Source organism: Rhinoraja longicauda, chromosome 23, assembly GCF_053455715.1.
Source record: "Rhinoraja longicauda isolate Sanriku21f chromosome 23, sRhiLon1.1, whole genome shotgun sequence".
Taxonomy (NCBI): domain Eukaryota; kingdom Metazoa; phylum Chordata; class Chondrichthyes; order Rajiformes; family Arhynchobatidae; genus Rhinoraja; species Rhinoraja longicauda.
Window position 1 is genome coordinate 35,058,020 of NC_135975.1, and position 13,483 is coordinate 35,071,502.

A 13,483-nucleotide genomic window follows, 5' to 3' on the forward strand; every position below is an offset into this window, starting at 1 on the left:
CCTCTCTCCCCCCCCTCCCCTCCCCTCCCCTCCACCCACCCAACATGGCGGAGCAGGCGGCGAAGGTGGAGGCGGCCGGTGGCGGCGAGGGAGAGGGAGGCCCCATAGTGGCCGAGGCCCAGCACCTGGTGAACGGCGGCCCCCAGGACAAGGACGACGAGGTGGCCGAGGACAGCACCAAAAAGAAAAAGAAGAAGAAAAGGAAGGGCAAGGGCGGTGAGTGTCGGGGCTGGGCCGGGCCGGGCCGGGCTGGGGTGGGCCAGTGGGCCGGGCTGGGCTGGGCTGGGCTGGGCCGGGCTGGGCTGGGTGGGCGCTGCCGGGCCGGGCCGCGCAGTCCCGGGCAGTCCCGCTGACAGACTGTCGGCCTCCTCCCTTCCGCCAGCAGGCCGCCGGACCCGCCGCCACATGGGCCTTCCGCTCCTCTCCACCACCTCACCTCAGGGTATTTAATGTCCCACCGTAACACACTCACACTCATCGCCCTCCCCGCCCTGTTTTTCCAACCCCACCTCGTCAGTGTGGGGACATCATGGCCCTATACGGAACTTAGCTTTAGCAACACGGAGGCAGACACAAAATACGGGAGTAACTGACAGCGGGAGAGGCAGTATCGCGGGAGAGAAGGATGGGGTGAGGATTCGGGTCGAGACCCTTCTTCAGACTCTCGTCTCGACCCGAAATGTCACCTACTCCTTCTCTCCTGAGATGCTACCCGATCTAACTGCCTGTCCCGCTGAGTTAATCCAGCATTTTGTGTCCATCTGCGGTGTAAACCAGTATCTGTAGTTTCTTCCTGCACCGAACAACACGGGGGCTTTCTGTGAAGCTGAACGGCGTATGTATTTAGATGGTGCAGGGTGTGTGTAGAAAAAACACTGGGCTTCATGTATATGTAGGTATTATATAAAATGTTTAATACATTCATGTAACTGGCCATTTACTGTGATTTTCAGAGTCCAAGGTTTATAACTCATCTTCCTATTTTCATCATTCTTGTTCCAGGGAATTGATTTAATGTTGATATGGAATCAATTTTATGTCTAGAAAATACATTTAAATAATGTCAAGAGTCTGACTTAATACTTTTGAAGAGTGCTTTAGTAATGTTGGCAATTAGATTCAATAAAAATGAAATGATTTAGCAGATGTTGCGGATCTAACCATAGAAATCAATGTTGCCTTGTAATACAACCCTTCAAGCCTAACATGGAGTGAGTGATATGCAAGAAGGCAAATTAAAAAGGAACTCGCACTTAACGTATTTTCAAATCTCAGTATGTCACCTTCAACAAATTACTTTTGAAGTTCGGTCATCTAATGTAGATGAACTCAACAGTTTGGACACAGTAAGATCTCTTGAACTGAAAGTGAATTATTGTTCAACAAAATGTAATGAAAGTGAATTATTATTTTACTGATGGAAGGAAAGACAGAACTTCAACAATATTATCCACATAATTCTTTGCTTATATGACTATGAAAAAAGTGATGTGAAAACTAAATAGATGCCTTTTATTATTGTCACCCTCGGCTTGTCGAAGGGCCTGAAGCAATTTTTTGCATTTGTTCTTCATTGGGGAAGAGTAGTCCAGGCCTTTTCTGGTGTGCAGTGTTCACTTCCTTATATAGTTGGAAGATTTCATGTTCAAAGGCCCAGTTATGCCAGCCAGTCTGATCTTGGTTCAGTGGCAGGGGTCCTACAATTTGCTGTAAAATTAGAAACAGAAACACAGAAAATAGGTGCAGGAGGAGGCCATTCGGCCCTTTGAGCCAGCACCGCCATTCATTGTGATCATGGCTGATCATCCACAATCAGTAATCCGTGCCTGCCTTCTCCCCATATCCCTTGATTCCACTAGCCCCTAGAGCTCTATCTAACTCTTAAATCCATCCAGTGATTTGGCTTCCACTGCCCTTTGTGGCAGAGAATTCCACAAATTCACAACTGTCTGGGTGAAAAAGTTCCTTCTCGCCTCAGTTTTAAATGACCCCCCCTTTATTCTAAGACTGTGGCCCCTGGTTCTGGACTCCCCCAACATTGGGAACATTTTTCCTACATCTACCTTGTCCAGTCCTTTTATAATTTTATACATCTCTATAAGATCCCCTCTCATCCTTCTAAACTCCAGTGAATACAAGCCTAGTCAAATATAAACATAGAAATTTGGAGCAAGAGTGGAAGACATGGTCCCTCTGCCTATTCTTCCATTTAATGAGGGGATGGCTGTTTAGACTAAACTTCAACTTTCCCATTCCCTTCTACAGACAATAATCTTTTACCCCATTGTATGTCAAGTATCTGTACAACCTGCATTAAAAATATTCTGATATAGGCACTGCACTCTGAGGGGGAATGCCAAAGGCACTTGACAATCTCATTAACAAACTTGAGGCCATAAGTTTGAGGTGAGAGGGAGTAGTTTTTGAGGGGACCTGAGGATGTTTCATACGGAGTACTTGTTATCCAGAATGAACTGCCAGAGGGGGTGCTAAGGACAGGAACAGTAACGACATTTCAAAGGCACCGGGACAGATAAGTGAATGAGTAAAGCATAGGAGTTAATTTGGGTAAGTGGGATTAATATGGATGCACATAATGGTTGGGTTAGTCACGATAGGAGGAAGGGAATGTTTCTATGTTGTAGAACTCTGACTCTGAAATTTGTTCATCTGAAGGAGGACAAAATGAATGTGAGAAAGAATCTGCGGGAGTTGACGATGTAACAAAGCAGCTGGAAAAGCAGATAATCGAAGACAAGGAAAAAGAGGAAGAAGGTGAAGAAGGCAAGTACACTGAGGAAGGGAAGGAACTTTGTGATTGCTTGTTTTATGAATTACACTAAAGTGGAACACGCTTGCTAATTTAACAGAGGGAGATGGTGAAGGTGAAAGTGCTGCAGCCAAGAAGAAGAAGAAGAAGAAAAAGAAGAAAGGACGTAAGTGGAATTTTTATAAATCTGGAAAAGTGGCTGATGCGATTAGGATCCACTATATCTCAACTGAATAAAAGCATACAATGTGTATTCAGCACAAAAGTCCATCCTGCCATTCGGGCTGCTCCCTTCCTCGACTCATTTAAGATAACCCCATTCCTCTGCTCTCCCTCATGTATGTGAAAATGTAAAGAAAAGCGGTATGAAGTAAATACAGAAAATGCTAGAAACATTCAGCAGCATCTGTGGAGAAAAGAGTTAATATTTCAGGTTGAACCCCCTCTGTTAGTTTGTTTTGTGAACTGTATTCACCCAAATACATTCTGTTTCTTTCCTTTGCCTTACTTAATTGTTTCCAGCAATTTTTGTTTGTGTATCTTATGAATGTTTTTAGCTTCCTTATAACGGAATGTAGAGTTTGTACGTTCTCCCTGTGACCTACGTGGGTTTTCTCTGATATCTCCAGTTTCCTCCCACACTTCAAAGACGTACAGGTCTGTAGGTTAATTGGCATGGTATAATTGTAAATTGTCCCTAGTGTGTGTAGGATAGTGTTAGTGTGTGGGGATCGCTGGTCGGTGCGGACTCGATGGGCCAAAGGGCCTGTTTCCGTGCTGTATCTGTAAACTAAACTACGGCATCAATGCCTTTAACTCTCGTCATGGCCTTTGGGCAAGGACCCAACTTCCTAGAAGTTGGATCTGCATTCCCTACATGATTTCATAATGGCAATCTGAGGAGTTAACATCTACATTTTGCTCAAACACCACCACCTCTCCCCCATCAGTGGAAGTATTGTTGGTCCATTCAATTAAAACCTTCCATAAATTTTAAAAGGATCCACTTGGTGATGATCCATAAAATTTTATCTTTTCTGGAGAGGAAATCCTATCTGTTTTGATTGATACAAGTTATATCCTGGTATCAAATGTTTCATGACAAGACACGCACTATAAAGGTCAAAGCAAAGACAAATTTAAATATAACAAACCTTAGTAGAACTCCAAAAACAAGATGTCTGTTTAGTTTTGAGCACTGCATTAACCAAAGGATAGTTGCTCAATAGAAAGTTGGCAATGCAAATTTACTAGAACGTTGCCGGGCAATAATAAATGTCCTTCTCATTGCACAGGAGTTTCATGTGACTTTCAAACATGGTTAAAGTTATGATGAGGTTGTGAATAGGATAACGACTTTTTTCCAGTAATCAACGGGACGAAGAAAGAAATGCTCTATTTACCCATAAGCGAGAACAATGTTAATAGTAGGCTGCAAAGTAGGAAGGCATGATCAGAGTTTACAACTGCAGCAAAGATTTGGTAGAAAAAATTAAAACACAAGCTATTTTGTCACACCACTAAAAATAAATAATTAAAACTCACATAATCACTTTGTTGCCTCAAGGATTCAATGATACTTTGTGTAAGAAGGAACTGCAGATGCTGGTTCAAACCGAAGATAGACACAAAAAGCAGGAGTAACTCAGCGGGACAGGCAGCATCTCTGGAGAGAAGGAATGGGTGACGTTTTGGGTGGAGACCCTTCGGACCTGAAACGTCACCCATTCCTTCTCTCCAGAGATGCTGCCTGTCCCGCTGAGTTACTCCAGCCTTTTGTGTCTATCTTCAATGATACTTTATTGTCGTGTGTACCTAGGTACAGTGAACTTCTTTGTTTTGCATACAATACCCAAAGTACACAGAGTCTCCACGTTTCTGGCGTGACAATGTTACAGAAGTGCTCGTTAGAGTCAAGTTGGTCCCTCATCGTTCTCAGCAGACCTCCTTGCCAGGTCTCAAAGCATTTTAGATTGTCAAACCTCTGTAATGTGCTGGGCAGTTCCATTCTGGTTTCCGTCTAAGCAACACTTTGACAGGTTGATAAACTTTCTGCTGAGGATGACCTCTTGTAATTAAACAAGGAGAGCATTTACAGTTAACATTTATATGCTGCAGAGTATTTGCCTTGATTCTGGTAAAGTGACGGCTAGGGATGAGTAAAAACCATATCTGAGATAGGAACTCCACTGGAGCTGGGTACACTTTGATAATGTAAACCAACTTGTCCAGAACTCGGCAATATTCCATTCTGCATCAAATCTCACTTACCATCCTATCTGTCATATCTCCAAAGTCTCAATATCCACTGATTTTAATATGATCACCCTAGTTTTTAAATTATTTGCCGATCTCCAACTTTACCTGGAATTCTGTCCCGTCCTGACTAGAACTCTCTTATTCCGGGTCTTGTGCAGTGCAGTGAACCTGTTTATTTCATTCTTTGAAGTTTGCCTTTTGACCAAATTTTGATCTTCCTTATTTCTTCAGTGAGGTACCAATCTTTCTAATTTGTCTCTCTGAAGAGTTAATTTAGTTTATTGTCACATGTACCGAAGCACATTGAAAAGCTTTTGTTGCATGCTATCTAGTCAGCGGAAAGACAATACACGATTACAATCGAGCCATTTACAGTGTATAGATACATGATAAAGGTAAAGTGAAGGTAAAGGTAAAGGTAAAGTCCGATCAAGGATACTCCGAAGGTCACCAATGAATTAGATAGTAGTTCAGGAGTCCTGTATAGTTTTGTGTCAAGGATAGATTTTTTTTTAGAATTATATTAAGGATACTATTTCAATAAATGTTGCAATCTACAGTAAATTACACTCTGCTAGATTTATTACCTCCTGAAACATATCCAATGGCAAACCTATATTTTTAAACACTGCTGTTTTTTTATGGCACAACCCACCAAGTAATCTCTTGTTGTCCTCATTATAATATTGCAGATAATTCACCTGCATTGCTAGTTTTGTATGCCTACAGATAAACTGGTAGAGACAGTCAAACTTGACCAAATAGAAAGTTAATGCCTTGTTAAATGCACAATGGATAAATATTTAGTTTCCATCGTGTTACTCCCATTTAGAGATTATCCACTCTTAGTCTCTATGTGTCACTTTCAAAAGCAAAATCTCAGGAATCTAACTGGGGAGAAACCACAGAGCCTCATATGGGGCAGTCTTTGCCGAAAAATGCATAGATCTAGTAAAAGCAATAATGGGGAGCAGCAGTCTTAGCTATTTCCCCAAGCTGTACAGGATGTGACCCTGCAATTGCTCCAGATTAATACCATATAAATAGCTTTCTGTTAAATGGATATTTGCTTTATCATCATATCATATATATACAGCCGGAAACAGGCCTTTTCGGCCCTCCAAGTCCGTGCCGCCCAGCGATCCCCGCACATTAACACTATCCTACACCCACTAGGGACAATTTTTTACATTTACCCAGCCAATTAACCTACATACCTGTACGTCTTTGGAGTGTGGGAGGAAACCGAAGATCTCGGAGAAAACCCACGCAGGTCACGGGGAGAACGTACAAACTCCTTACAGTGCAGCACCCGTAGTCAGGATCGAACCTGAGTCTCCGGCGCTGCATTCGCTGTAAAGCAGCAACTCTACCGCTGCGCTACCGTGTCAGAGTTTGCAGAGAGGCTGCAGCTCAGGTTTTTGATAAATCTTACAGTGCGAAGAGGGTCTAACCTTTGACATCTTGAGTGGTTTTCCGCATGTCCAATAAGGTAGACAAACATTCTGCAAGTGGCTCATTTTCTACACCAGGATATTCAGGGAAAAAAAACCCACTGCTGTTGCCCAAATTATGCTCTTCCAGAAAACATTTGATTAAAAACTAGTCCTGTGAATTGGAAAACTTGCCAGAAGATTAGAAAAGAAAATCTAGGAAAGATCTGTAGAGGTAGAGCTGTGGAGTAGTGGTAGAGTCTGGGGCCAGAGGCCATAGCCTCAAAATTAAATGATGTACCTTTAGAAAAGAGATGAGGAGGAGTTTTTTTAGTCAGAGGGTGGTGAATCTAGAATTCATTGCCATAGGCGGCTGTTGTGGAGGCCAAGTCGGTGAATATTTTTAAGGCAGAGATTAGTACTGGTTAGTTGTTGATTTGTACTGGTATCAGGGGTTATGGGGTGAAAGCAGGAGAATGGGATTGAGAGGGAGAGATAGATCAGCCATGATGGGCTGAAGGTAAAGGACAAGGGCAATTAAGGCTATCGGATTTCAAGAGATGGATTATAAAAATAGTGGAAAGGGTGAACGTTTACAGTTGTGGCTATATTGAGGGGGAAAATCTGGTGAAACAGCATTTGAAGTGCTGTGTTTATTGCTGAAGACGGATAATTTGGGAAATGTATCACCTCACTAGAATAATACTGGGATTAATGATTACATTTTGACGGCAGATTGCACAGAGAGGTTTGAGTTTTCTTGAAGATGGGAGATTGAGGGCAATTTAATTGAAATATTTGTGAACCCATAGTGCAACCTTTTTGTGTAGGAAGGAACTGCAGACGCTGGTTTAAATCGCAGGTAGACACAAAGTGCTGGAGTAACTCAGCGGGACAGGCAGCATCTCTGGAGAGAAGGAATGGGTGTAGTTTCAGGTCGAGATCCTTCTTCAGACTTTTTGAATTCCCCTGGCCTTCGATTCCACCCCACCAATCTCTGCATTGACAAGTTATACTTTGTGATTTCTACCCACTTCAATGCAATTCCACCGCCCCTCCCAGCAGTCCGAAGAGGCCATTCCCTTCATAAATCTGTGGCCCGTGGGTTCCCACTGACCACCTCTTCTTGCAGCACTTTCCCATCAACTCTTGAGAGTTGCTGCGTCTGTCCCTTTACCACTTTTCTTCCCAGTGTTCAAAGGCTCGATCACACCTTCCAGGTGAAGGATCAGTTCACTTGCCCTCCCATTACTGTGTGCTCTACTCTAATGTTCAGTGTCGTCTACTGTACACTGAAACTCCAACACATTGGGTGAGAACTTTGATAAACAGTAGCATTCAGTCAATTGTGGTGACTCAGCTTCCTGATCCTTCCACTGAACCACCTGTCCATTACTGCTTTGTACTGAGGCCTAACTTAAATTTCAGGAGCTCAAGATCAAATTCTATAACTTCAGATATTTTGCTTTGTTGCTGTCAGAACAGGCCAGGGTTGCTGTTAAAAAAATCCATGGTTTCCTGTTTTAATGCAGCCTTTTCAGTCAGTTCCAACATTCTGCATGGGGCATATCCTACACTGGCTGTGGACAGTTAATCCAGTAATTGCCTACATTCATGATCACTTTCATTTTGGACAGAAAGCAAGCTGGCCTAGGTACCTGTGCTTTATCTTCCACTTAACCATCCATTGAATGTTATTAATTAAACTATTTTAAAAATTCTTCCCCTGTTCACCTATTTTCTGTGGCTTGCCATATTCCAACCACCTGCACTCTGAGAATTCTCCTGAATGAAATGCACTAGCTCTCTGCTCACATGCTCATTTAGGCCGATTGTAGAACTTTGCAGCATTGCTAGAAAGTCTATTACCTCTGAGGAATATAACGTAAGGGAACTTAAAGTGCGAACTAAGATATTTGTTGTTATGATGTGTCTCTTCACGAGTAGTAATAGATATTTGGAACACCACTCCAAAAAGACAGTTGAGGCTGAGGTTAACTGAATATTTCAAAACTGATTCATTTTTTATTTCAGGAAAGGTATAATGATTATGGAGCTAATGTTAGGAATGGCATGACACCGATCAGCTAAGATCAAATTCAATGACAGAACAGTAGTGCAATGGATCTTAATACACTTTCATGTTTGTCACAATCACTAAAACATGTCTTAATGCTTTTATCAATGACAGCAAAAGTGCAGACAGATCCTCCTTCCATTCCCATTTGCGAGTTGTTTCCCTCTGGCATATTTCTTAAAGGACAGGAGTGTGAATATCCACCTTTACAGGATGGGTAAGTTCTTATTTTGAGCATAATTTCTCCTTTCAGAGTGATAAATTCCTCATGATCTTTCAAATAAGTTTTTGTTATTGATCCATTGGGGTCTTAGTGTCTTCACTACAAAGTCTGTAAACATCAGCTTGATTTTTCTTTGGTGTGAGGAACTTGTATGGATGACTCCAATATCATTACATAATTGTTTCTATTGAATAAGTGCTTTGCATTTTTGAAGGGCGTGATGGTGGATGTTACTTAATGCACACAAGACTTGGCTATCGAGCATTCCCAATCTGAATAACGTTGCATGCAAATTAAACTCTATACTCAATGTTTCCCTTGAGCTACAACCATTTTTACAATATGGATTTTATTTAAGTGCTTATTCTCAAACCTACTGTCAAATATTTGAGATTGCAGTTGTTGCTTGCGTTGGGCATTTATTTCAAAACAATCTCAAGCCACCAGGTTAATGCCAGCGTTGTTCTATGTTTCAGTAGTATGCCATTTTAGAAACAAAATCATCAAATGGTGTGTAAATGTAAATCCAAAATTCTATTTAAAAAATATAAAAGGAAAAAAGAATTTGGGTTTAAATTGGTGAAAGAAGCACAATGTTTGATAATAAAGAAATTTAACACTCAAAGTTTGCCCAAAGTGTGGTGGTGAGATTTATGGAATTGAGAAACAATTGAATTCCGCAATGGGGTGGCCACTGAAATACTTTTGCACGCCATCTTGAACTGAAGATGTCAGCGCTCAGATCAATCCCATTCCTCTGTATTTCTCTGCAACCTATTGTCTCTTGCATGTCCATCAACTTCCCCCTGATTTTTCCTTTCATCCACCATAAGATGTAATTTACATTAACCGTTTGCCTACCCACTAGCACGCCTTTGGGATGTGTGAGGAAACTCACACCTGGGGAAACTCATGCAGTCCCAGGAAGACCGTCTGAACAGTATGGGAATTTAGGATCGAATTCTGGTCCCATCAAAATTACGTGACAGAATTGTTATCTGCTGTGCTACTCTGCCATCCTTCAATGGGGACAGATTTGGATAAATTAATCACTACTTATCTGTAATAATCAAATGAACTTGTATCACGTACATTTTGGTAAATGCACTGTGAGTGTTTGTGCATCCTTCAATTCCACACCCTAAATTTTAGTTAGGGTTCAGACTTCCTTATTTGTGCTTGAATCTGCCTGATAGTTATGGAGCTATATGTAATGGCACTTTCTTGAAGGTCAGGGTGACACGTTGGTGCAGCGGTAGAGTTGCTTCTTTACAGCGCCAGAGACCCGTGTTTGATCCTGACTACAGGTGCTGTCTGTATGGAGTTTGTAAGTGTTCCCCGTGACTGCATGAGTTTTACCCAGGTGCTCTGGCTTCCTCCCACACTCCAAAGGCATACAGGTTTGTAAGTTAATTGGCTAAATTGTAAATAGTCCCTCGTGTGTAGCGTGTGCTGGTGTAATGGGGGTTGTTGGTCGGTGCAGACTCGGTGGGCCTGAAGGCCTGTTTCCACCTGTATCTCTAAACTAATCGAAAGTAGACATTTCTTTCAGAAGCTGATTTCTTTTGGGAAATGCACATTTTTTATTTTGTGCTGTAAAATAGTTATTGGTTAAATCTAAACAATTGATAAATTCTCCTGAAACAAATTATAAATAATGGCTCAAAGAAGCAAGCAGGACTGTTCTCGGTAAAAGTTGATTCTTGGGCTTTTGCGTTGGCAAGCAGTACCTAGTCTGGCTCTGTCTATTGTTTCTGGGCTATTAGCATGTAAACATTGTATTGGGCATTAAAATAGTTTGAGTGGAGCCAACCATGTGGCCAGCAAGCCACTCCAGCTCATTGGTCATTTAGCAGCCTCCTGTTGAAATGGAATCATGCCAAATTGGGAGAAAAAGTGATCTTAAACTGGCAAATAATCCACTCGGGTGCATTATCATTGGACATTCTGGCTTGTTTGATTCTATTTATTGGTTTGTATTTGCAGCCATGGATTGGATTTTATTTGTTGAGCAAGTAGCAATATACAGGTCAAAGCACTTAAACTGAGGTCATAAGGCAGTGGGAATCTATGATTTGGACTTGGACAACTATATTATGATGCAACTTAATTACTGAGGAAGGCATTTTAAATATGATTTTACTGTGTATTTCTTGCTCAATTGGGAATATAAAGTGAGGTAGAGAGCACCGCGTGGGGCCAGCAGCTCCCGGGGGCCAGCAGCTCCCCGGCCTGGGAATTCCCACGTGTTTAACACCCCAACACTGCGATTCTTCCTTCCTGGCCTCGTGTTAAACTTTACCCACCCTCCTCACGCTGTTTACAGCGGACAACTGGCAATAACACACATCAGCCCCCCTCCATGGTCAGTTATTATGAAGGTTTACTGTATTTCTTTCCCTATATTTTGAGATGTGAGAATTTCATCTAATTCTTGGGGGGGGGGGGGGGGGGGGAAATCACTCATTACTGAACGACGTACTGTATGTATGAGACTGAGTTTTACATAGAAACATAGAAAATAGGTGCAGGAGGAGGCCATTCGGCCCTTCAAGCCAGCACCGCTATTCATTGTGATCATGGCTGATCGTCCCCAATCAATACCCCGTGCCTGCCTTCTCTCCTATCCCTTAATTCCACTCGCCCTTAGAGCTCTATCTAACACTCTCTTAAATCCATCCAGTGATTTGGCTTCCACTGCCCTCTGTGGCAGAGAATTCCACAAATTCACAACTCTCTGGGTGAAAAAGTTTTTTCTCACCTCAGTTTTAAATGGCCTCCCTTTATTCTAAGACTGGTCCCTGGTTCTGGACTCGGCCAACATTGGGAACATTTTTCCTGCATCTAGCTTGTCCAGTCCTTTTATAATTTTATACGTTTCTATAAGATCCCCTCTCATCCTTCTAAACTCCAGTCATTCTATTCAGTAGACTCCTGCACCTATTTTCTATGTTTCTATGTAAAACTCAGTCTCATACATACAGTACATTGTTCACTAATGAGTGATTCCCCCCCCCCCCCCCCCCCAAGAATGAGATGAAATTCTCACATCTCACGAATGATATGTCCCGCCATCCCAGGGATCAATCTCGTGAACCTATGCTGCACTGCCTCAATTACAAGGATGTCCTTCCTCAAATCATTAAATACCTGCAAATGTAAAGTGTGTGGGAAACAAAGTGTTTATAAGAGAGAGATGTGGAAGCTTTGAGTTATCTTGACTATTTCTTGACTTTGTCTCCAGTTGGCTGTTCTGTAATGTTTTATTTTCTGTCCTTTCCATCCTTATCCCTGACTTCAAGGCGTACTTCTGCATGGCGCATGACCAGTGAGGAAAAGAAGGTGCTGAATCAGGCCAGTGAGGAAATCTGGAGTGATTTTAGACAAGCAGCAGAAGCTCACAGACAAGTTCGCAAGTATGTTAGAAGCTGGCTTAAACCAGGGATGACCATGATTGAGATCTGGTGAGTAAAACATCACCCCACAACTGTTATTGATAAGGAGTGGGTACAGTTTATTTCATCAAGGACTGTGAACATTACCAGCAAGGCCAGCATCCACCGTACAACTGTCACGAGTGCATGCGGACCAAGAAAGGCAGATTTCCTTTTATGGCATCTATTTAGAGTCATAGCCATACAGTGTGGAAACAGGCCCTTCGGCCCAACTTGCCCCACTGGCCAACATGACCCATCTACACTAGTCCCACCTGCCTGCGTTTGGCCCATATCCCTCTAAACGTGTCCTATCCTTGTACCTGCCTAATTGTTTGCAATAGGCCCTGCCTCAACTACTATCTCTGGCATCTCATTCCATACACCCACCACCTTTCGCGTGAAAAAATTCCCCCTCAGATTCCTATTATCAGATTATCATTCCTGATTTACTTCCAATACTTGAATTTAAATTCTCCTGCCACCTTGGAATGATTTGAATTTGTGTAGAGATTTCCTTCCTTGAAGTACATTGGTACCATCCATGCGTTAGTATCGTGATCACTGTTCACACAGGCTTGTCAGCCACCTATCTTGTGATTTGGATTTGTGGCTCTGGAGCAATAGTTTAGTCTCTGGACAATAATTCAGTAGGTTAATGACAACTCCACCACATCCTTCTGTTTCTGGGTTAGTAAACTTAAAAACACCTAGGCACTTTGAAAATTTAAATTCCTTTAATTGAATATACTATTAATGCACGTGAGCACAAAGTTATCGAGTTGACATAATACATTAGAAATAAGATAGTTGGATTAGACAGATACGTGGATAGGAGGGGGATATGGGCCAAACACAGGGAGGCGGGGCGAGTGGGACATGTCGGCCGGTGTGGGCAAGTTGGGCCTGTTTCCAGGCTGTAAGACTGAGGATGACAAGGAACTGCAGATGCTGGTTTACAAAACAGGGCACAATGTGCTGGAGTAACTCAGTGGGACAGGCAGCATCCCTGGAGAACATGGATAGGCGACGTACTCCAGGGATGCTGCTTGACCCGCTGAGTTACTACAGTACTTTGTCCTTTATTTGACATAAAATATTAATTGGCTATCCACTGGAAAGCAGATCTTGGTTTCTGCAACTGATGTTTTTGGTTCCTTTCCAGCTGATGGTGCCAAGACCATAAAGTTTTATTTTGCTTTTAATATAACATATACTTCACACTATATCTTTCAATTAAATAGTAAAATTGTACTGAAAATTGGACATAAAACTAGAACATTTTAG

At 42.2% G+C, this 13,483-nt stretch overlaps 1 protein-coding gene across 1 annotated transcript in view; it reads left to right on the forward strand.

Annotated features, from left to right (window-relative positions):
- Positions 1-13,483, forward strand: part of metap2a (methionyl aminopeptidase 2a) — a 28,702-nt gene continuing 15,219 nt past the window's right edge. Inside the window, exons 1-5 of the mRNA XM_078420050.1 lie at positions 1-216; positions 2,677-2,784; positions 2,871-2,936; positions 8,654-8,756; positions 12,065-12,226. Coding sequence (XP_078276176.1) covers positions 45-216; positions 2,677-2,784; positions 2,871-2,936; positions 8,654-8,756; positions 12,065-12,226 — 611 coding nt within the window. The 5' untranslated portion in view covers positions 1-44. The remainder of the gene's footprint in view (positions 217-2,676; positions 2,785-2,870; positions 2,937-8,653; positions 8,757-12,064; positions 12,227-13,483) is intronic.